We start from the raw sequence: 25,790 nt of genomic DNA on the forward strand, positions 1-25,790 counted from the left end.
GACTTAAATGAACCGCTTACAGTCGGAATTCGACTCAATATCAGACCATTTCCCTATTTGTTTTACTTGGCAAAAGAAAGGTGTAAAATTCCCCAAATCTTCACATACTAATATTACTTATCGCTCATTTAAACATTTTAATAATGATCTATTCCTCTATGATTTACAACGGGCTCCATATAATTCTGTATATGATCACTGTGATCCTAATACTGCACTAGACAACTGGTATGATATTACACTGCCCATTATTAATAAACATGCCCCTTTAAAAACCAAACGAGTCAAAAATGTTCACAAACCTGATTGGATAACCCCTGAAGTGTTTCATTATATTCATGAACGTGATTTTCATAAGAAAAAAGGCAATACTCTGCAATTTAAACATTTTCGTAATAAAGTTAAATCTCTTTTTCGTAGTAATAAAAGGAAATGTCTTGAATTATTAGTCACTGATCGCAAAAACAGTAAATAAATTTGGAAAGCCATCAATACTGCTAATTCTGAGGGTAAATCTCATGATGGTTCTTCCATTCCTGTTGCCCCTGATATTTTTAATGCTCATAATGTTGCAAAGTCCATTATACCTAGTCCATCAAATCATTTAGATCGTTCTACCTCTAATGCGATATCTACATTTGTATCTAATCAGCTTGAAAACAATACCTTGTGTCATCTTCCCTACATATCAAAATTTGATGTATTCCAATATCTTCATTCTCTTGATACTTCCAAATCAATAGGATTAGATCAAGTTGGTCCTCATTTTCTTAAACTTGGTGCTCCAATTCTTTGTGATTCATTGACATTTATTTATAATCTTTGTATAGATAAGAATATTTTTCCGTCCACCCTTAAACAGGCTAAAGTTCTTCCATTATATAAATCAGGTCCAAAATTCCAACCCAAGAATTATCGCCCCATATCTATACTTCAAACTATTTCTAAACCCTTGGAAAAGCATATTTGTAAACACATTAATAACTGTCTCTTGGATCACGATTTACTTTATTCTCATCAGTCTGGTTTTAGGTCAAAATTTTCTTGTCATACTGCCCTTACAAATATTGCAGAAAATGTTTATTCTGCCATTAATAAAGGTCAATACAGTGGTTTAGTTTTCGTTGATTTCCGTAAAGCCTTTGATATGGTCAATCACTCCCTGTTACTTGAGGAACTAAAATTATACCAAATTTCTACCAAATTATGCACATTATTAGAATCGTACTTATCTAAGCGTTATCAATGCACTCAAATTGGTGAATCCAAGTCCTCTCTTGACCTCATAACTCTTGGTGTTCCTCAAGGCTCCATTCTTGGGCCACTACTATTTAATCTGTTTATTAATGACCTTCCTCTAAATTTGACAGCTCAATGTGATCTTTTTGCTGATGATACCACAGTATATTCTTCTTCTACCAATTTTGATCCTCTTAACTCTACACTTCAGTCAGAAACTGATAAAATTATACAATGGTGCAACTCCAATGACATGATAATCAATGAATCTAAAACTAAATGTATGATTATTGCTTCAAAACCTAAAATAAATTCCTTATCTACACATTTGTCCATTTCTATTAATTCTACCTTCATTGAACATGTTTCTGACTTCAAACTCGTATGAGTATATTTTGACTCTAATCTTTCTTGGGACACTCATGTAAACCATTTATGTACTATTTTAAAACAGAAAAACTTTCAACTTAGGAAAATCAAATCATTACTTCCAACTGATGTATTAAAATTATTTTATAACGCTCACTTTCAACCACATCTTGACTACTGCTCTACCATTTGGGACTCCTGTCAATTTTCTTCTCTTCATAAACTTAAAATTATCGAAAAATTATCATTTAAAATTGTATTCAGCAAACCTATTATTAAATATAATTCTTCTGATTCTTCATATTCCATTCTTTCAAAATCTTTAAAACTGCCTACCATTCAACAACGTCATTTAATGAATAAATATATATTTCTGTTCAACATATTAAACTATAAAAGTCCAAATTACTTGTGTTCCTTATTTCAATTTAAAAATACCCCTTACAACCCTATAAATCTTAAATTACAAATTCCACATCCAAATTGTACTAAATTTAAACATAGTCTTAGTTGTAATGGACCAGTTTTATGGAATACACTTCCAAATAATTTGAACTCATTACATGTTCTCTCAACTTTTAAAAAATCACTGCATAATTATATCCAAAATGTTATATAACTATTCTGTATATTTAAATTTAAACCATTATCGGTTTCTGCATTTGATGTTGTTTGGAATGTAAAGTATAGATTTTCATTATTCAGTTTCCTTGTATGTATAATATATGTGTATGTTTGTTTTGTATATTGTCATTTAAGGGCAGAATTGTAAACAGGCTGCAAAGCCTAATTTTTCACCCTTTTGAAAATAAAGAACTTATTATTATTATTATTATTATTAGTGTACGCCGAAGCATATTATTACCCGAATACAGTTATCTACATGACTGGACCCACATTTCCAATACCCAGGACAAGCTGAATTTTACAAGAATTATTTTGAGTAACATTAAAGATATAGATTATATTCTCACTAAAACATATATAAAAGGGCAGTTATTTCCAGTAAAAGTATGGAATATTAATATATGGAAAGTAGTGACACTCAATATTACTAAGTTACATGCATTAAAAAGAATCTTGTTCCCGCGAATGAATGCGCCATTTTAAGCAATAGGTATCACTATCACTTGCTAAATATACAATATAATCTCTAATACTAGGAATATCAGCCCAATGGTCAAGTTCCATTCAGTATTTTATAAAGATAATATTTGGAATTGAAATTTTATTGATCTGTGCTGCTCGCTGTAGTATTATGCAATAAGGCCGCTGCCATTTTGTTGTCCACGAAAATTTAATGATATAGGCCTGTTTTAAATCCGATTGAATCCAAGCCAAGATATTATTTAACTTTGTTAATTTGATTTTTCTTTCTTGATTAAACATACATTATGCAGGAGCTAAATCTGCCTATTGCAGGTCTTTCTTTAGGCCTGAAATGTTATCTAAATTATTAATTAGATATTAATTAACTCATCCAGATCATAATCAACTCTTGATGGCATCGCTAGCCTGCGATCTGTGATGGATTATGATCCGATTTAATGCATAACTTTCCTTCACGATTTAATGATTAAATGGATAATCGAGACTATGATTTTTGTCGTACCGACTTTGGTAATGATGATCGAGGCTGGGCGGAAATTTCAAAGGCTTAATTCTTAGTTCATAGTGGATCAATTTGAATGAAATTTTCAGCAAATTGCCTTTACATTATCTAGATTTTTTTTAACAACTGCCAACTCGTTATCTGATATTCCATAATGTATCTTGAAATGTTAAATAATCAATCTAAGTACACATTAGCGTGGGTTGAGTCGGGAGAAATTTGATATTTTAGCGACAAATACCTACTGTTCTGCTCCGAACTGGGCTAATGAAGACGGGCATACGCCATACAGTGTGCTATGGGGGATATTTTGCCTGGACAGCGTTACTGTGGCCTACTCTTATATCTAATTCCAACTGTCAAGGGATCTTTTATGTTCACGCCAATGTGTACACGGGACCTCGGTTTTTTGTCCCATCCGAACGACTAGACAGTTGTCCTTGTCAGGCCCTCCGTCCTGCATCACTGACCCACCCCTGCAATTGAAAGCAAACAAATTTTCTCCCCATCCTACAAATATTTGGAATCGTCTGACAAGAATCAACAACAGGCTGGCCTCGTGTTCACAAACCATTCTTAGACTATCTATCTATCGTATCTATATCCTATCTATCTAAATGAAATGGCGACAAAATTATCCATGACGAGAGGTAAGGGGGCTTCACCGACAGAATTAGGAAAATTATAGGCCTACTGCCGCAATCGTTTTTTCCAGCTATTCCAGTCCGTGAGAACAACAACTAGAAATGGATCCAAAAAAGCCTTATGTTTTGTGATTTTGCAATCGAAATCCAAGTCTTTATCGACAGTTGAACTTCCCGAAAAACTTTTGAAATATATAACGCGTAAATGTTAAGGGGGGGGGGGCAGGGGCGGATTTGGCCATCGGGCGACCCGAAGGGCCGGTCGGACAAAAAATGAAAATAATTTTGTCCAATTCGTCTAAAAAAAACTTTTTTTGCTGAACATTATATGGGGTGGGTGGGGGGTATTGGACCGGCGATGGAGCGATAATGATCATGTTGTATGTGGCCGGTGGCTTTAACGGGCCGCCACGCCATCACTGGAATCTGGAATGGGCTGGTATAATAGACTTTCTGGGCCGGATGTGCTGGATGTGGGCCGGAGGAATCAACTAGCGCTACCGGCAACAAAAATGGGACATTTTTCAATGAAAACATTCCTACTTACTCAATATTCCTAACTGGTTAATCAAATGGTCAAAATTTTCTCAACTAGTTCCATTTTTTAACCGGTTAAATTCTCTTGACTCTTGGCGATACAATGATAATACGTTAATTAATAATATGACGATATGATAATTTCACAGGTTGATGGTTGTAAATTACTTGCAGGTCGGGATTTTGGCCTAAATTAATCGATTTATGAGATATATTATTTGACAGGGATTATAATCAGATATGCCACCAAATTGCATATTTGGGGTTCATTTTTCAAAATTTTCCGAGTGTAACGAGACCTACGTTCAGAGCTGAACTAATTTTACTCATGCTATAAGTGTTTTCTGGCCATCAGAATTCTGCAAAATCCTGCCCCGAACCCAGGAGCTAGCGCCTGTGGTTCTTGGCTCGTGGTCGCCTCACTCGTATTATGGACCTGGACCCTGTTTCTCGAAATCTTAACTGAAGAAAAAGTCAAAATTTTAGTAGATACTTCAATATTGATTGGCTAATTAGCACTAAAATCAATCTAATTATACCCAATCAAATTACTAAAATTTGGATTAAAATTATCTCTGTTAAAATTTCGTGAAACAGGTCCCTGTGCATCCGTCGGTTTTATTTTTGCACCCCCCCCCCCCCCAACACACACACCCCACCCTGCCGCCCAAACATAATCTATATGCACGCCCTAGAAATGGTTCCACTACTGGATTGTCTCCGTCATGCTCCAGCCACAACTACAACTATCACGGCTACAACTATTGCATCTATAATGTACGACCCTGATAAATAATGATGATGCTCGAAAAAAATCTCACTGTGCAGAGTTCTATTTTTGATGTATGAAGTTTTTATGATATGTTAATTAAAAGCCTCAAATAAAGCTGGGTAACGAGTGGTGTTGCTGTTTAAAATTACACAGATTTTCAATGTTATTGCGATCCCCGAAAAATTGGTAAAACAAAATAATGATCGATGCTAGAAAAATGTTGTAATTTGTAGTCAATTCAGTACAAATTCGCCGCATTCAATTAAAAGGACGTAATTTTTAATTAATGTTTCGGACACTTAAAATTTGTTATGCCGACTAATAGAACGCAAAATTTGTTTTCCCAATTAAGTAATGCATTAATTTTTCCCCACTCTACTCGTATGCCCAAAAAATGAGATGGTGGGTAGCTCCACATAAAGATTTAATACCATGTTGTTGGTTGATTTTTTTGTAAATGTGTGTGCAACTCGCTGTCATCGTTTTCAAAGTAAATAATTAATGTAGTGTCTCGTTTTGACCTTTGACATTAACCTTTCAAATAGGAGAGTGTATCTTATCTTGGCATTCATTGGATAATGCTGGAGGCGTGATCGTAATACGAAAAGACGATTAGTCAAAATGTTGGCGGTGTGAACCAATAGTATTCCTTGGTTATAAAATAGACTCAATAATCGAGAAGTGTATTTGTGGCAAACCTTCTGAGAAAATGGTAAGTTTTCATATTTGGTCTTCAGTTTTACGAATTTCACCGTGATTTGATTCAAATTTTCTAAAATAAACACTTGGATTCATTTCTATTTCAGACTACGTACACAGATAAAGGACCCAAGGTAGGTGACATTTTGTTTTTGATGATAGAGTTGTGTACAAAATATCGAAGCTTGTTTATGTTGACTTTATCGCTGACCTTGACCGTGTTGCACGTGTGTTTACTAGTTTTAATCGATGCACTGTTGTTTATTTGCAGCCGGAGTCCGGTAGATTTGTTTCCTTTGATCATGTTACCTTTTGGGTTGGTAATGCCAAACAGGTATGTATATTTTTTATTTAATAATGAATTCTGTATAGCTGTGTTTTTACATAATGTCAATATTGATGATCTTTACATTTTGTTATAAATTGGACTCATTAAATTAAACCTGATGACACTTCTAATTCGAAAGCTAACTTAATATCATATATTATGAGACTGATAATTAGGCCTAAGCTAAGGCCTTTTAAAATTAGTTACATGTTTCTAATCTTTGTCGATTATGATTAACATTTTTCTGTTAGGTTACAGCCATTTTTGCCTGTATAGACATAGTGTAATGATATTTGTGGCTTATTTCTGATTTTTTTTCGTCAAAATTCATAATCATTTAATTTCTAGATCTTGGGCCTACATAAATTTGAGAAAATACAGTTTTTTGAGAATTTGTCACCAGATCCCATTTTTTTCAACTTATATAGACAGAATATTATTATGAAATCCCTTTGTCACTTTTTTATTTTAAAAGCAGTCATGTATTGTAAACACAAGTACCGGTAATTAATATTAATTTTCCTAAATTCTGAAAAAATAAGCAGATTTCGAGCAATTGAGCTTATTTCTTAACTGGAATGAAATTTTTTTCATAACATAGTTTGAAATTTAGGATCTGAGATATACCCAAGGTACAAACTAGGTATACGCATCCCATACCATTTTAATCCTAGTATGTTTAAGGCTATGGTGTTACAATGGTTTTATGAAAAATTACATAACACAGGTCTTTTGTTTTTACTTCACAGTAATTTAGAAAAAATTGCAATATTTTTACTGAAAAAAAATTAAATTTGATGCAGAGTAATTTTTATTTTTACAGAATTCCTGATGGAAAATCAAATTATTTTTTTTATGTGGCCCTTGGTGTATATTGTGTTTGCCTCCAACACCTCTTTATTAAGATTGATAGACAATGTGTTAAGCATTTGGCTATAGATCTCTGATTCAGTTTCCTTGTTTTTTACTGTATCATTGAGAAAAATGTCAATGTCAATATTTTGGGTTAATATATTATAGTAAAGCTGACCTAGATAATTATGTTCAGTAATAGGATTACATGTTTATTATCTTCAGATAAGGAATAATAATAATCTATAACATCAAGATTTATGTATGTACATGTCGATTTTTTGTAGTGTTTATTCCATGTTTATCTTAATAAAGATTATAAAGATAAAACAGATGCTGAAATTCAACAGTTCATAGCTTTTTGACAGTGTGTTGTTATGTAAGAAATGGCAGACTTTGTTTAGTTTATTAAACATGTGCGAGATTTCATAATTGACAATTTTATAAGATTTATTTTTTGAATTATTTTTAATCAAGGTGCATACAACCTTGTACTCACCTCAGCCTTAATCCATCTTGTTTTTTTGAATATTTCTGTTGACTTGATTATAAGCATGCATTTAAGTGCAGAAAGTGGGTCAAAAACTATATCAGATAAATGAAAAAAATCAAATAACTGAAAATTTTAACCAACAGACAACTACCTACTTTGAGAATAGACCTCTGTCCTAAATGGCCACCATATCAAAAATTAGTATACTATTTTGTAAGGTGGTTTAAAACTGTTTTACTTTTCCATGCAAACAAAGATGAAATAAATAGTTTTTATTTTATTAAATAAATACTTCTCCCAAAATTCTCCAAGTACATATACTTAGTGTTTTTTCGATAAAATTGTTGATCTAGAAATTAAAATGTCTGTCATTTGGCTTCGTATGTGCCTGTTCTTAAGCGGAACTAATTGTAGATAGACAGAATAACTTTTGTATGGTCCAGTTAGTATGGGTCTGGTTTGATCAAACTAACATGGATACTTAAAGTAGCTAAGTCTCTAACTCTATATCATCCAAAATCTTCAACATTGAAAACACGATTTATTTGTCGGTTTAAATCAACATTGATGTTGTGATCTTACCGGAAAAAGATGGGCTTTTGATATCCAATATTTAAGACAAAATAAACATTTTACCATTGGTACACGAATTGTGTACCATAATGCGCTTCAGCCCCAGTTGTATCAAGAGACTCGAGGGACGAGGTTAGACACATTGCACCAAATCAAACGGTGTATGTAGACTGGAATAACCAGACGCTAGAAATTTGCACTCACTTGAGACTGCTGGCTTATTTCGCCGAACATAACTGATTTGAAATTGGAGTAAAAACGGAAACCATTGAATGTAAATCAGTTTATATACATTCATATTACAGTATTATATGCATTGCGACCCACTTTTGTCAATTTCTAGGTCCCAAATGTTAGCGATTTAGCTCCTTTAAATCTGATTAATTGAATGCTCTTACATGTACCGGTATAGTGAACTACCTACATGATTGACCATCTATCCTGTATGCCTGTGGAATTATTTAATAATCACTGGCATTTGAAATATCTGAACAAATTATAATTGGCATTAGATACATGTATCATATTTCTCCCACCCAACATTTGTGACCCACTGGTTTAGAACTGGATCAGTGATATGAAATGTTGATACCTTATATGTAGCCTAAATTTTTTGGGGGGGTTCGGAATGTTGTAAATCAAAACAGACATTGTTATTAGATTTATGCTTGTGCTGATAGACTCATATAATAACATAATGAATGACTGACATACATGAGTAACCTTGGTTTATTCTCTCTTAACTGTCAGCAATTACTGTGTCAGTTATATTTAATGGTTCATATATGCATAATTAGTCCATAATCCCTGTACCGTGAAGGGTAACATACTGTATGAATAGCCAAAGTATATATCATTCTGCACACAGAGAACTACATGATGAGAATATATCTCTGCCACCATATTCAAAAATTAGCATACTATTCTGTTATAATGCGGGTCTGTTCCGTTGAACATATTTGATATACATTTGTACACAAAGACTAAAATAAACATTTGCAATTTTAATAAATGGAACAGAATAAATATTTCTCAAAATTCTCGAAATACTAAGGATGGGAATGCTCAAGCAAACTACCTTGCTCTATATGATGTTATTCAAAATAAATTACATTTATATTTTTGGTGATGAATTCACCCAAATCAAAAAAAGCAAGCTCATAATCAATTCTCTGGGTCATCAGATGGCTTAGATATTGAAGGGATTAAAACACCTTCGTTGTTTAATAATTTAACAATAAAATGGATAATCAAGATGTTGTTTATTATCGTAGCAATTGTACTTGACAATGAGACTATCTAGTCAAGACTTCTAACACCCAGAATAAAATAATTTGACTGAAATTTTCAACATGTTCATTTTTCATTATTTACCTTTGAACTATTATAGCAAGAAAGACTAGCTCTTTATCTAAATTTTACATAATGTATATTTAATTTACTGAAATTGTTCAGAGATTTTCTTTTTTCCAAAATGATAAAGGGCTGGTTTACATTATTGAAACCCATTTCCATGTTGTTAAAAAAAATGACTTGTTTAGTTTAAAAAAAATTTTTTTTACGAAACTATAAAGCGCTGGTTTACTTAATTGAAACCCATTTCTATGTTGTTTAAAAAAAAAATAATATGTTTAATTTAAAATTGATAATAATTGTGTTTTGCAGGCAGCATCTTATTACTGCACTCGTATGGGATTTGAATCACTGGCATATAAAGGTCTTGAAACAGGTAGTCGTAAAATAGCAGCACATGTTGTCAGACAAAACAAGGTAATTATGTAATAAATAACTAAACATATGTTACTCTTTCTGTTGCTCCTAATCAAATTCTGATGGAGTGTAATAATTACAAAAAGATTAGAATAAATTATTACTGTTGCCAGTTACTATGGCATTTATTTGCTCAACAGGTAGATATATGGCAATTTCCTTACCTGTTTTGTACATATATTATATATTATTTATATATATCTTTTTTTAGTACTATCTTTTTATAGTAAATTTCAATAGTATATAAACTCTATTATTGAAAATGTTGATGCTCATATAAATAACTATCTTACAATCCTCCCAGATAGTAATAAATGCTTATTCTTATTTATGATTTTGTATTTTGTATTTTTCATAGATTATCTATGTATTTGCGAGCATGTTGGAACCTTTTCAACCAGAAGGTTTGTTTTTATATCGATTTTTTTAAATAAAATCTTTTGTTAGGAATGGAATGGGGTTTAATGTCTCGTTATCACAATTTGGTCCTTTTGAGACAAACCGGGTAATTTTCATTTCTATGGTTATGTATGTGTACAATTCGAGGGGTGGGGTGGGTGGCAGAATGGTTAATGCACGTTAGATCATAAGGTCTGTCATTGAGTCAAGTGGCGTGGTTTCGATTCCCCTCTTGTACATGACAAGGGGTATAGACACCTGTCCAACCTGGTGTTTGATTTCCAGGTCCTCTGGTTTCCTCCCACTGCTAAAGACCCCTACAAGCATCTAGGCATTTGGATGACATGATTACCAAGGTCCCGTTTACACTTTGATCTGTACATAAATCAAACCATGACTATTCGAAATTTGAAATAAGAGTAGGCCATAGTGCCGCTATCCGAGCAAAATTACCCACAATGCACACTGTATGGTACAGCATATGCACGTCTTAATTAGTCCAGTTCATTGCTTCATTTTCAATGTGTTGATTACAGTATGGATGGTGAATTTTTTACTTCATGTACGTCAATATTTTTTATGGAATACCATAGAAATTTTATGTCTGTAGATAAAGTCACTATTTACATATTACCAATTTTGTGTTCATCGATAAGCCAAAAATGAAACAAAAGTTAGTAGTAAACAAACTGACATCTGCGTTATCTTTCTAAACAAAAATTTAATCATATAGAGCTTGCCCCATGAAATTAACACCTGCTATCAATCTAATCTAATATGTTATTTTAACCACAATCAAGAATGTTTTTAATGCACTGTAGGTCAGTTGTGAACCATTTGTTTCAAACTTGTGGGAACTGTTTTCTATGGAAATGTGAAGATAGATATAACATTTATTATTTTCATGTTTTATTTATATTTACTAATACAGATTTTGGACAACACCTGCTGAAACATGGTGATGCAGCTAAAGATGTCGCTTTTGAAGTTGTTGATTTAGATGCCATCTTTAAGGTAAACTAGATGAACATGAAATCTGGTTGGAAGAATAAGTACCGTGCATTGTAATAATGAAAACCACACATTATTAATAGATTTATCTTCTTGGGTTTATATGAATTCTAAAGTGAGACCAACTGTTAGATGTAATAGCTGAGGCCTTAATTTGAAGTATACTTTATTGTCTTCTGCCTTTCAGAGAAAGCAGGGGATTATTATAATGAGGTTGTCTGTCACACCTTTTGGAACACAATAAATCTACTACTAATAGAGGTAGAATTTTCAAACTGGGTGTATATGTGTCATTAGGTGAATGTCTGGACCGAGTTCACTGATGAGCACTTTCTGCTAGTGTTAGGCCGAGTTATGGGCAATTTGATTTCTCAATGATTTATATGTGCGAGTAGTAATTGATGACTGTCATCTATTTATTTCTGTATTTAGGCAGGAAACTTCATTCTCACTGTTCCATTTCTTTTAAGTAATTTTCAGACTTTATTTTGTAGAGAGCTGTAGAGAGGGGTGCTGTTGTAGTAAATGAACCATATGAAGAAACCGATGAAAATGGAACTGTTCGCATGGCAACCATTAAAACTTATGGTGATACAACTCACACATTTGTTGATAGATCAAATTATAAAGGAGTGTTTCTACCTGGTTTTAAAATTTTACAAGATAAAGATCCGTTATTAACTAAACTGTAAGTTTTACTAATATACAGTAGAGTCTATTCAAGCAGCCACTTCTTCTCTGCAACAACGCTAGCCTTGAGGTTTCGGGTTCGCTCCCGGTTTTAGCTGAGAATATTCCTCAGGATTTTCCGAGATGGTCGCATTGTATCAGTGCTGCAAGACGGGGGACCGGACAAGGAACAGTGTCTTATCAATCCGATTGGACAAAAAAATAATGAACTCTGGACCCTGGACAGTTGGAATATGAAATAAGTGTAGGCTGTAGTGCCGCTCTGCGCACAACACACTGTATGACGTATGCCTGTCTTCATTAGCCCAATCAGTAGAACGTTAAACCCCATTTCATTTCGTTTCTTTTAAAACTTGTCCTGTGAGATTTATTGACAATGATTTTAGATTTAGCATGGACAGCTTTGCTGCTAGGCCAGGCCATATTGTTAGTCTCAAATGAACCATGTATGAGATCATATCTTTCTCAAATTGTATATTAATTGTTAATATTGTATTACTATACTTACAGACCAGAGATTGGACTACAAGCTATAGATCATCTGGTAGGGAATCAGCCTAATGATGCTCTGGTTAGTGCTGTGGAATGGTAAGTTACCATTTTTATACGCCCACATTGAAATGTGGCACTGGCTTGTTTATATCATCATAATTATCTTTGTAAATATTGAACACAAATGATATTTCTGAGATTCAATTTGTATGCATATTGCTAATACTGTGAATGCTTAAAAATACATTATGGGAGATTAGATAAAGAGCTGGCAGTTCTCACTATAATAGTTAAAAACTAGATAATGTAAAGACAATTTGCTGAAAATTTCAGTCAAATTGGTCCATTCTGAATCAAGATTTTATCGATTGAATTTTCAGCCTAGCCGCGATCATCATTACTAAGGCCACACAAAATAAATGTCTTGTTTCTCGGGCAACTGACAGCTGAAACTGTAGGGAGGGAGGGCGGTTTCTTTTTTTTTTTTACTCATTGATGGTGCAAAATAAAATTTGGCTATTGCTGAAAATTGTTGGGGCGGGAGGGCGGTCTTTCTTTTTTTTTTTTTTAAATGAGAAAGTCATTACTTGTTTACGTTTTTGCTTTCCGTTATATTCAACTTTATTGTACATACTTAAAACATAAACCCAAAATCAAGTCTACTAAAACACTGAGACTGAACACTGACTGAAAGGAAAATAATTTTCCATATTTAATTCACATAATTGAAATTGGTTTAAAATAAAATTCCATACGACTATGTAATAGCCCTCCATAAAGACAACAATATTTTTAAAAACTAAGCCTCTTTCACCAGGTGTATCAAAAATAATAATCATGGTAAGCAGTATTTAAAACTAAATCTAGTATCGCCGGTTTATTTATAATTATTTACCGAATTCCAACCAATGCATGTCACACCGTGTCATCGGTATTGGAGATTGCCGGAAATACTGTTTTTGGGATATTCGGTGTGTTTCTCAGGATATTCGGTGTTCTATCCGGTGTTTATATTGAATGACTATTTAAATCTAACTAACAACTGGTCAGTAAAACCATCAAATCGGTAATCCAATTATTATTTTCCGGATTATCGAAACTACCGTAAATGTGCTAATAATGACCCAGATTCTAAGGTATGCATTATGACGACTATCGTCATCGTATCGTATTCTTAGCTATAATTAATTAACCTGTTCTACGGTTCATTATTTTATCAATAGGATTTTCCAAACAAGGACCGACTGAAGCCGGCAATAATGAGCCGATTACGATCGAATGATTGAAATATTGTCGCCAATGACTTTTAACACGAATCAAATTCTAGTTTATCAGGGGAGGTAATTAATATCACGTGATACAAAATGGAGGTTCTTTCGATATCAATAAAAAAGGCAAATCTGCCAAACTTCGCCATTGTTCGGATAAAAAAGACAGCATGTTCATCTGAATCAGTTTTAATACATTTGAATAGATATACATGTATGGCGGATGTAGGTACATGCGGGATATTTTTTTTACGACTTGCTTGTCGATGTGCGGGCGGGCGTTACATATTTATTTTTTTTTCATCAAGACTAATAAATAGACTGCACGCGCAACCAATTTTGCGTGCGGGCGGTGCCCGAGAAACAAGTTATTTTATTTGTGTTGCCTAAAGTTGGTATACATATGATATGATATATAGAACATCAATTGTAATGGAGATTTAGTGTATCTACAATGCATTTCAACCCATTTTGGACAGTAGTTCAGTCGATTTATTTCACTTCTTGGACTATAAATAGGTTTAATAATAAGCCAAACAAATAAGCTTATAGAGCTCAGTCCGTAATATCTCGTTAAAATTTAAACTTACACCAGTCTAATGTTAACTATATTCATTTTTTTTTTGACAGGTATGAGAAGAATTTAATGTTTCATAGATTCTGGTCGGTTGATGATAGTCAGATACACACAGAATTTTCTTCTCTTAGATCTATTGTTGTCACTAACTATGAAGAAACAATTAAATTGCCAATTAATGAACCAGCTAATGGAAAGAGAAAGAGTCAAATTCAGGTAGAAGAAATTCACACATCAAAAACCACACTAATTTGAATTTTGTTCTTTGAGACACCTATTTGTCTCCTATCTTTTTTTGGGGGGGGGGGGGGCGGGGAGGAGGGAGGGTTGGGTTTAAGATTTTACAACAAAGAATACTTGGTTGCTGACCTCTAAAGCTTTTAGTTCAAATTGTAAACAAAACATTGTTCACAACACTGGCAGGCTTTGACCTAACAAATTTGTGTTGCTTATGCATATGGTGAGGTATAGCTTATGTATGTAGTGGTGCCTTCAAATAGTAATAAACAATGATAAAAATTTCTTAATACATATGCAATGCATTTGCTGAACTTATGGATGATTATGGCCCTTTTGCCTCTTGTTTCTATTAAAACTAGCTTAAAGAGGCATTATGGGAGATTAGATAAAGAGTTGTCACTTCTCGCTATAATAGTTAAAAAATAGATAACGTAAATAGAATATTTTGAAAATTTCAGTCAAATTGCTGCACTTTGTATCAAGATATTAGCTTTTGAATTTTAGTCTAGCCTCGATCATCATTACTAAAGTCAGTACTATAAAATACAAAGCCTCGATTATCCATTTATTGATTTAATTATTTTTAAAAAAAATGTATTCCAATCCGCTTAATATCGCAGGCTAGCGATGGCATCGAGAGATGAATATGGTCTGGATAAGTTAATTAATGTCTAATTAATAATTCAGATAACATTTCAGGCCTAACGAAAGATCTGCAATAGGCAGATTTGGTTCTTGCATAATGTATGTTTAAAACTATATTAGATAATGATATTTTATCTATTCAGGAATACTGTGATTATAATGGTGGTGCAGGTGTCCAGCATATCGCCATGAGAACCAACGACATAATAACATCTGTAAGTTTAAAACGACCAATCTAACTGTAATAGATTAATTAAATAAGTTCAAATATATATGAGAGATGGATATAAAAGTTTATTTCTAGTTGAATCTGAATCACTAAAAATATAGTTATTGCATTTCAAAATGATAAACCTATCAGGATGCGGTCCGTTAATAACATATATCTGCAGATGACATTCAGGTTTGATAATCCAATCAGATTACGGTATGTGCAGATGACATTGATGTTTGGGTAGAGTGTTAGTAATAGTTGATAGATTGGTAATAGAAGTACATTTATTGTATTTGTCCAAAGACATTCCAGTATGCTAATTATAAAGACTTGATGCATCATTTAGTGCTATAGGAATCCCTTGCAAACTACAATTTTGTGAAAGTTTAATCTTTAATGGGAATATCAGTCCAAAAATGGTTCAATTCAGTTATGATAAATTGTATTTTCATTGATCTATGCATCAGGCCTTAACTATACATTGATTGCACTGATGTTTGCACTTATATACGTGACTTTGATGATGAATACATCTATTTCAAGTTTTATCGAAGTTGTATTGAGTAGAAATAAGGTTATTTGCATTTCAAAGAGTGTGATGAAAGGACCGGGTGTGTGTGTGTGTGAAAAATTGTTTATCGCGCATTTACACCTATTTTAATTCAATCTCATTTATTCAATTCTCAGTATTGTTTTTTTAGTAATTTTCTCGTGCAAATTTATTATTTTTTTCTGAATGACTTTTTATTTTAGTACTTTACTAAAGTGTGTGTTTTAGATCGTAAGGTCTGTCATTGAGTCAACTGGCATGGTTTCGATTCCCTGGTTGTACATGACAAGGAGTAGGGTCACCTGTCCAACCTTGTGGGTTTTCTTTGGGTCCCTCAGTTCTTTCCACTGCTACAGATGCCCAAGTGCAAGTGAATTATTTAAGTAAAATTTAAGTATATGTTAATACCGAAATGACCTAGTTTGTGTCAAGTGGCTGTTAAAACCCTCTCTCTTTCTAGTCCAATTATATTATTCCTTTCGATAATAAATATTAATAATATATTTGAATCTTTTACTTCAGATAATCAATCTTAAAGCTAGAGGAATGAAATTTCTGGAAATTCCTGCCACTTATTATAAAAATCTACGAAATCAATTAAAGAATTCAAAAGTAGAAGTCAAGGAAAATCTTGATGAGGTGAGAATAAAGACTGCCATGTTTTACTCTAATTAATTTATTAAAGGGGCTACAGCCTATCCTTATTTCAAATTCCAATTGTCAAGGGTTCTTTTACGTGCATGCCAATGTTTACACAGAACCTCGGTTTCCATCCCATCCAAACAACTTGGCAAACTTATTGGGTTCAAATGTTATGTGAGAACTAGGAATTAGGTGAATTGTATTAATATACATTCCTTTGATATGATACAGATACAAAGACTTCATATACTAGTGGATTTTGATGATAATGGTTATTTACTACAAATATTTACTAAACCTATGCAAGATCGACCAACTTTATTCCTGGAAGTCATACAGAGGAACAACCATCAGGTAATAATCATTGCAATTCTGTGTTATGGAGCAATCTAGGTTGGTTCTTGCGATTATGGAATGACAATTGAATTGTATGTAATCAATGAAACGCACCGGTGGGTTTTCATTGAATTCAAAATGAAATAGAGTTTAACATCCTGCTTTCACTGTAACCCAGGTATCATTTAATCTTGTGTATCTAGCGCTAATTTCTTTCACATTCGTTTAATATTAAATCTTTGTTTAAAAATTTGTAAAAATCGTTTAAATTCACCCAAAATTATCTAATTTGTACTTGTGTTCAGTTTAAAGCTGACTGATTAATTTTGATAATGAGTGTTCAATTTACAAGTATTTAATTTCCTGACTACTGTTCAAAATTTAATCATTATACATCATTAATCAATTGGGTTGTTTATTTTTTAACAGTGATTGAGAAATTAAACACTTGTAAATTGGACACTCATTATCAAAATTAAATGGTCAGCTTTAAACTGGACAGAAGTACAAATTAAATGATTTATGGTGATTTTAAACAGTTTTTATGAATTTTTAAACAAAGATTGGATATTAAACGAATGTGAAAGAAATTAGTGCTAGATACACAAGATTAAATGATACCTGGATTAGAGTGTTTTCTGATCCACTACGACTTACTCTTATATTGAATTCCAACTATCAAGGGTTCTTCTGGGTGCACGTCAATGTGTACATAGGACCTAAGATTTCTGTCTGATTGGTAAATGTTTGTGTTTGTTGCTTTCACTACATTCTGTCTGTTCTGTAAAATCCTTGATAAAATGTTAGACGGGAAGATCACAACTAACGCTGCTTCTTTTAGTTTTACATGATTTGGTTATTTTTCAGGGATTTGGTGCTGGGAATTTTAAATCTCTGTTTGAAGCTATAGAAGCAGACCAAGCTGATCGAGGCAATCTGTAAATTATTCCAGCCATGTGATTTCTAGTTGTTAACGAGAAGATGAGAAAATGAAGCCTAACAGATTTACATAATTTTTATAGATATTAACTTCATAGATTTTTAACTTCTTTACAATGAAAATGATGCAATTACAAGGAATCGAAGGAATTTTTGCACAAGGTATTTTTACGATTACCGATGGCAAAATAATATAGAATAACATTTTACTTTCTATATAACAACATAATATACATGTAGCTACCATCTTTTCAAGAATATTAAAGATAGAAACAATGTAATTTGATATTTTAGAAGTTTCATGAAAGAGAGAATTATTGTTAAACCAAGAATTTATTCAAGAATGACAGAATAATTGAAAATACTGTTACAAAATACCATCTTTTCAAGAATATTAAAAATAGAAACAATGTGATTTGATATTTTAGAAGTTTCATGAAAGAGAGAATTATTGTTAAACCAAGAATTTATTCAAGAATGACAGAATAATTGAAAATACTGTTACAAAATATCAAAAATTTTGTGCCTTCTTATTTTTTTTTTTTCATATTCATTCAATGTTGATTCAGGTCCTGTATTATATTTCAAATAACTCATGAAAATTATTTTAAAATGTTTGTGGATAAAGTAATTTCCAGTACTTATTAATAATAGGCTGTGTACTGAGGTGGATGTACGTTGTACCCGTGGGTGTCTAGGTAATGTGTAGCCTCGCATAAATATTGCTTTATCTTACATAATGTCTCAACAAAAATTTTATTTAAGATAAAACAATATTTCTAGTGTTAGTCTATACATTAACTAGACAGGTGGGTACACAGTCTATAATTTTTGATATTAATAATTCTTAAGAAGTGCATCTATTTTGTATTTTCGGTACCAATTAAGATTAGTAGTGAAATTACTTTCTTTCTTGTTCTATTTGCCTTTACAAAATACATGTAAATATTGGTCAAGTCCCAGCTGTTCCAGGCAATGTTTTACATTTTGTGCATTTACCATAGAAATAGGAAAATTTGCAAAATATAGAAAATTTTGACAAAATTCAGCTCTTGAAAATAACTTAATAAATATGTCAATGTTGTCATTTTATAAACAAAAAGCATTAGAGAAGGTAAATCCGAAAATTAAAACCATATTTTCAAACTGTTATTAGAATTTCAATGAAATGTTTATTACCAGTATATGGAAAGCCTGGTGTCTTGGAATTACATCATTTCCATAGTTATTCACCCTGGGACTACTGGAACTTGACCAATGAAAATTGCCAGTATCTGATATGAATACTTACTTGTAATATTTATGTAGTGAATTGTGTTACATATATGTTAATTGTCAGGGTCCAATCTTATGTCGTGTATATAAATTACATCTGCTTGTAAGTCTACCGAACATATACAGAGGTGTCTGGGACTGTAATATATTAATGAGAGTGATGCACAGTTTGGCTAAAATTTATCATGTAATGTCTGAAAATTATACTAATTCCCAAAAAAGGGCTCTAATTTAAAAAAATATATCCTGAGATATATTTTTGTGAATAAAGTGGGTTAATTCAGTGTGAAAAACTCTTAGAAATGATTATCTTAGTGTTGTGAATCACTCTGATACTTTTCGAGTAACCAGTGTGTGGTTTGCTTGATAATGAATGCCTGGATAACCAAATCGTACTTGTCAAAGTTTTATTAGTAAATGGTTGTCACTATTATCAAGACCATTCCTACTGTAGATACTTACTCCAGTAAGTAAATCTAGTAATTGCAATCTGGGACTGCTCTTGAACTTACAGACTTAACATACAGGAATATTGGAAAGCAGGGATAAACCAAGAAAAAGAGGTGACTTTGGGGGAGGGGGGGGGTAGACCCCAGCACCTCAGCTCTGCATATATCATGAAGAACAGTAGAACTTATCAGTACATGTAATTTATATATAATACCATGAAACGGGATCCAGTACAGGTGAAATATAGATCTGCTTTATATGTTACGTATATATATTGATGTTGATTATTTTATGTACAGTGTGTGTACTGCTTCAGTACCGACTGTGGCCCACAAGGCAGCTGATGTTTAAGGTGTAGATAAAGTTATTATGTAATGTCATTTTATATCTGTATGGTTTATTTAATGTTTTCAGATCAACTTTTCTTCGTTCTGATTAGCTCCGGTGATTAGGGATTACCGCTGATATATCATACTGTAAACCAAGAAAATAACGCTTGCATTATATTAAATCTTGGCTTCTATTAAATAAACAATAACAGTCCTCTAAATTCTAAACAGGAGGTGTTTATCTCCTTATAGATTCAAATTCAGACATATTTATTTCTTGCCAAATAGGCTTCTTTTGAAAAGACAGTCATAGTTAGCATGTATATCATTCTTGTATCCTGACTTAGATTCTTCCACTTGCTAACACCGAACCAAGAGCTGTGATTGACTGGATACAAGAATGCATGTATTTCAAATTAATTACATTTCAAATGGTCTCAACATGTTTATATTACATGCATAATCTTAACCTCACATATCTTATAAATTTTCCAAATAACAAAACTCATTTACAAATAAATAGAAAGTAGTAGTTGTAGCTGGTGGTTTATCTTTTGCTTCCATAATAAATAAAACTAAATTTAGAACTGTCGCAAAATGTCAACATTTGCGTCCAACAAATAACCTGTGGATAGATCAAATCCACCTGCCCATTTGTGGCGATAGAGTATAAATATGTTGATGTATTTTCGTTAATGATTCAGCATTTAATTTATCATTTTCTGTCTGCGATTTCATTCAACCCACCCACCCAGTTCCACAGTTTATTCTTTTGGATGCAAGTGTTGGAAGTTTTACAATGGTCCCTAAATTAAATAGCTGTCATGAATTGTAATCAAAAGATGGGCTGAGATTGAATGAGGGCTGATGCAATATTAAAAGATTTGTTGGTCAAAGTGTGTTATATTTGTTGATGTGATTTTTGGTGCAATTTGCGGTTTTGCTTTTATCTTAAATATTTGTGCAGTATATATATAGATGAATGCTTTTTTGTGCTTAAATAAATATACATATGTTTACAGATTATTATATATATTTTTATTAGATAATACATATATTTATATATCTTATAAATTAACTCAAATTTGTATTACTGTAATTGAAGTTCAAAGCCATTTTGTTTGGGTTAAAGGGAATCCTGGATTTTTATTTTTACGTACAAAAATGTTTCACTACTGATTTCATGGTCCACACAACAATATGATAATAATGACAGATATATTTCCATATTGTATGAAATTGGTTTTAAAGTATCAACTCTTTCAAAAATTGTCACCTTTAACGGGACACTAATTTCGCCAGTTAGATTTGAAAATGAAAGTAACCTGCTCTTTTAACCAGACACCGAGCCTGATGCACATGGACAAATTGCTTGCGGAAAAGGGCTTCAATCAGGCAAATTACAAAATGAAATCGGGTTTAATATCCTACTTTTCTGCAGCCTATAATCGTACATATAATGCATACATGTACATGGTGGTTCTATTTTTGTGATGTAATTTTTTTCTTGACACTTCTGTGATGTTTGAAAATATAGTATACCATAATTTTACTGAAGTGTAAGTATACCCTATAATGTGAATTTTATTTGGAAGCCAAAGAGTACTAATATTTTCTAAAATATTGTATCAATAATATCTGTATATTCTAAATGTCAAGTATTATATTAACACAGTATTAACAAATAAATAACTGAATGGAATTTGTATGAAATATTTTTATATTAGAATGTGTGTGGCAGAATGGGTAATGTTGGATTCTGAAAATCAGTCAAATGCCAATGATATCAAGAATTTTTCAGAATAACATGTAAATGTATTTTAGGGTAATTATTTTAGAAAACTTCTACTGTACTCCTGTTTATATGAAAATTAACATCAGATCTAATTTTTGTATTTGGAAAAAAATTATGACAAGTGCATAATTATGCCTTTTTAATTTTTGTATACAAGATAAATAGTTGTGTCTATATATACAGTAATTGGTGAAGGGATGTATTTAGTGGAAACCTATCTTAAGCCTGTAATTCTAAACAATAACACATGGGTTTTAATGGGGCAGATTACTTTTGGTGGCAAGAGGGGATGCTGGGTCTATCAAATGTGAGTTCCAACATAGCCTCACATTTCAGTCAGATTTGTCAGTCTACTAAACTGACTGGCAGTGAAATTGGCTGACCGGGGAACTTATCTCTTAGTCAATTTAAGTGCCATAAAAATTTAATTGTATTTATTGTATTTTAAGTTTTCTAGTCAGCCAGCCAGCCACAACTGGCAATTATGACTGAAATGAGAGTCCAACAATCAGTAATACTAGTCATTTCTATTGATCACTAGAGAAGTTTGAGTTGGATTCGGCTAGTAATGTTATATATATGGTTAATGGCTAGTAAGTAATGTTATATATAAGTTGAAATGGCTAGTAAGTAATGTTATATATAAGTTGAAATGGCTAGTAATGTTAAATGTGTAGATACGAGGTGGACATGACCAATAATGTTAGATATAAGGAGAAACTGCTAGTAATGTTAGATATATGGTGAATTGCTAGTATTGTTAGATATAAGGGGAGTTGCCAGTAATGTTAGATATAAGGTGGAATTGCTAGTAATGTTTGATATACGGTCAAATGGCTATTGTAACATGCTTAAGGGGGAATCTTGCGTTTTGATTGGTCAATTGGCTAATAACACCCCTCCGTTTTAGTAATTTCTTTTAAAATGCTAAAATAGCATGTTACAATGTTGATAAACACTTCCTGTTTCGCATTTAGAGGGGTGTTATTGTCCAATAGACATGTCCTGAGATTTTACATTAGAACGCGTCTTGGGTCCTAATGATCTCAGGGCATGTCTATTGGACAATAACACCCCTCTAAATGTGAAACAGGAAGTGTTTATCTCCTAAGTAATGTTAGATATAAGGTGAGATTGCTAGTAATGTTAGATACTAGATAAATTGCTGGTAATGTTAAGTTATCTATAAGGTGCTAGTTCATGGTTATCAGATGGCCTGACTTGGATATGTATTTTTAACAGAAATAAAATCCAATACTGTTAAATTGTTAGTAATTTTTTGATGTTGATGAATTAGCTATAGGTGTGTGATAACTCTATAAGATTGTGAGAGAAAGAAATGGGGTTAATCGTCGAATTGACACAAACTATGTCATTTCGGGATTAACATGGTACAATATATTTCAATAATTCGAATTAGCAGTGTAAGGAAACTGGAGGACCCAGAGGAAACCCACATGGTTGGACAAACAACCCTACTTGTAATGCACAAGATTCTGTAAAGTTAAGAGGGGTCACTGGTCACAGCTCTGATTAAAACACAGATCCTATAACCCACATTCTGGATGATGCGAGGGATTAGCCAATGAAACGGTTAGATTATGGCATGATGTGCATGAAACTGCTGTCATAGGGTCAACAGCCGCTCGTATGACCTCTAACGTGACCTTCCACTACAACCGTTCATGTAGTGTAGGCCATCAAAAGTATTAAAAAATGAAATGAAATATAGATCTGTATTTTGATCAGTATATTTTGATGAAACTTGAAATACATGTTTATAACCCAAAGATCTTGTTTCTTTTCAATATTCATGCATATTGGATCGTAACTTCCTGAATTATGGCCCTTTATTGTAAGAAAAATCACTTTTTTTTTTTGAGCTTGTTCTCTGTCCATCTCTTGCAAAATGAGGGTTTATCTTGCATGGCAACCGCTTGTTGTTTAGCTTGTTCTCTATCCATCTCTTTCAAAATATGGGCGTATCCTGCCTGGCAGCCGCTGTTTTTTTTGGGTTTTTTTAAAACTTATTTTGGTCACCAAAATAACAACCATAAAACTTTTTAATATAGACTACAAAGTGGGCACACATTCATTTTCTTAACAATATTTTATTTAAGATATCTGAAACAACAACAGACATAGCCTATAAAAAAAACACTCTCTAATATGTTCTAAATAATAAAATGTATCTCTACCTACATGTACATGCAAAGAGTGATTTCAGAATCAATCCACTAATATCTTCAAACAGCTAAACTAAAACGCTAACCCTTGTTTGATACAAGTGTAATACAGGCAGGTAATGTGAGTGGAAAACTTGCAATCTCACTATTACATGGCATTTTATCTAACATTGACTAAACAAACTATAAATCTGCCTACATGTACATTTGAACCAGAATATGAGCATGGCCAATATATTTGTTATTAAAGGAGCTATATCTCTATTCTTTGGATGCTAAAGGGGTAATGAGCTGATGTAAACCTTCAATTTTTAAAAAGTTTTATTGTAATTTCTAATCAGTTTTGTTGGTACCAGTAGGGTTTGACATTTCATCTACACATTGTCATTTAGTCTCGTTCCTAAAGGTACATGTCGTACTTCATTACAAATGACGCTTGTGGGCTAAAGAGTTAAAATTGTTCAGTGTCTTTAACTCTTAAAGCGGCATTAGGTAAGAGTATATAAAGGGCTGATAGGTAAAAAATAGATAATGAAAAGAGAATATGTTGAAAATTTTAGTCAAATTATTTCACCCAGAGCCTCGATATTGGCAATACAATTATATACTAATGTCCAAAAGAAAGTATACACACTAAAAATATGACTAGGTTTTTTTTAAATCAAAAAAAATGTTATAAAACTACACTGAACATGTCTCGTGCATCCAAACTCAATATTTCTAAGCAAATAAAAGGCAAAACAAATGGACATTGTACCCAAATACCACATATAATGGAAAACGACTTTGTTTGAAGCAGGAAGAAATGCACAGTGTATACTTTATTTTGGACATTAGTATGGTCTAGCCTCGATTGTCATTACTACCGTTGTTATGATCATAAACAGAGTCTTGATCATCCAATTTTACGGAAACCACATCGACCACAAAATGTATTTAAATCTATTATATCGCTGCCATTTGATATGGCATCAAGAGTTGATTATGGTCTTGGTAAGTTAATTAATGTCTAATTGATAATTTATATAACATTTCAGGCCTGAAGAAAGACCTACAATAGGCAGCTCTTGCATTAAGACATGTTTAAATATTGGATATCAGGGTAAGATAACAACATCAATTCTTGATAATATTGAGTTAGAGCTTTACACCCTTTAAATAAGCAGTTCCAGAATTGGGGAAAAAATCTCTTGCCATTACTATTTGTTAATATTAAGAAAGTGCTTGATTCAAATAGAACATGTAGAATACAGGTCTTTGTTTATAAATAATTCTGATATATATATACCCTCATAACGTCCCACCAAGTGTGTCTTACTTTGCTGATTCAAGTTGAAATAAGTATTAATATTTCAGACTGCACATACATGTATTTCCAGGTTGTGCTTATTTAACAATATGAATAAACTATAAACAAATGGCAATTGCTACATGTATAGTAAAGAAAATCTAACTAGTGTCATTTAGCTATAAATGAGATCAAATTTACTGGTAAACCTCTGTGAACCATCCTATAGAATGACACTGACTGACGTCACTGAGTTCTCAAGGATATTAAGGGAATCAGAGCTTAACATGGATAAGCTTATGATACTCATAGTCATACCCCAATTCTTAAAGGTCACCGGAAAAGCTTCAATTTTTAAAAAAAAAAAAAATGCAAGTAATTATGTCAACATATCCTTTCCATACGCGAACCCGAATGTCAATATTACCTGCAACAGATAAATTTCAATGTTAGCAATTGCTGCTGTTCTCTGTGAGTAGTTGTAACTTTCCGTCAATAAACAATCTGTGACGTCATTTTAGTCCTTCTGCTCATATTCTAGTCTATATTTCTATGAGCAGAAGGACCAATATAATG

The 25,790-nt window shown here is 32.5% G+C and overlaps 1 protein-coding gene across 1 annotated transcript; it reads left to right on the forward strand.

Annotated features, from left to right (window-relative positions):
• The first annotated feature begins 5,810 nt into the window (after window positions 1-5,810).
• Window positions 5,811-23,005, forward strand: LOC126823222 (4-hydroxyphenylpyruvate dioxygenase). Its single transcript, XM_050551889.1, has 13 exons — window positions 5,811-5,885; window positions 5,980-6,006; window positions 6,144-6,206; window positions 9,784-9,888; window positions 10,247-10,292; window positions 11,219-11,301; window positions 11,793-11,986; window positions 12,499-12,576; window positions 14,379-14,541; window positions 15,354-15,425; window positions 16,497-16,613; window positions 16,848-16,970; window positions 17,820-23,005. Exons 1-13 carry the CDS (start codon window positions 5,883-5,885, stop codon window positions 17,892-17,894), a joined length of 1,149 nt encoding a protein of 382 aa, XP_050407846.1. The 5' UTR covers window positions 5,811-5,882; the 3' UTR covers window positions 17,895-23,005.
• Window positions 23,006-25,790: the final 2,785 nt, after the last annotated feature.

The sequence above is a fragment of the Patella vulgata genome, chromosome 6, assembly GCF_932274485.2.
Source record: "Patella vulgata chromosome 6, xgPatVulg1.2, whole genome shotgun sequence".
Classification (NCBI taxonomy): Eukaryota; Metazoa; Mollusca; class Gastropoda; family Patellidae; genus Patella; species Patella vulgata.

What these genes read in the sequence shown, in the direction of transcription:
- LOC126823222 (XM_050551889.1), top strand. An exon ending in CTGGTTAGTGCTGTGGAATG is followed by an intron (nt 12,577 to 14,378) that starts GTAAGTTACCAT and finishes TTTTTTTGACAG; the next exon opens with GTATGAGAAGAATTTAATGT. An exon ending in CCAACGACATAATAACATCT is followed by an intron (nt 15,426 to 16,496) that starts GTAAGTTTAAAA and finishes CTTTTACTTCAG; the next exon opens with ATAATCAATCTTAAAGCTAG.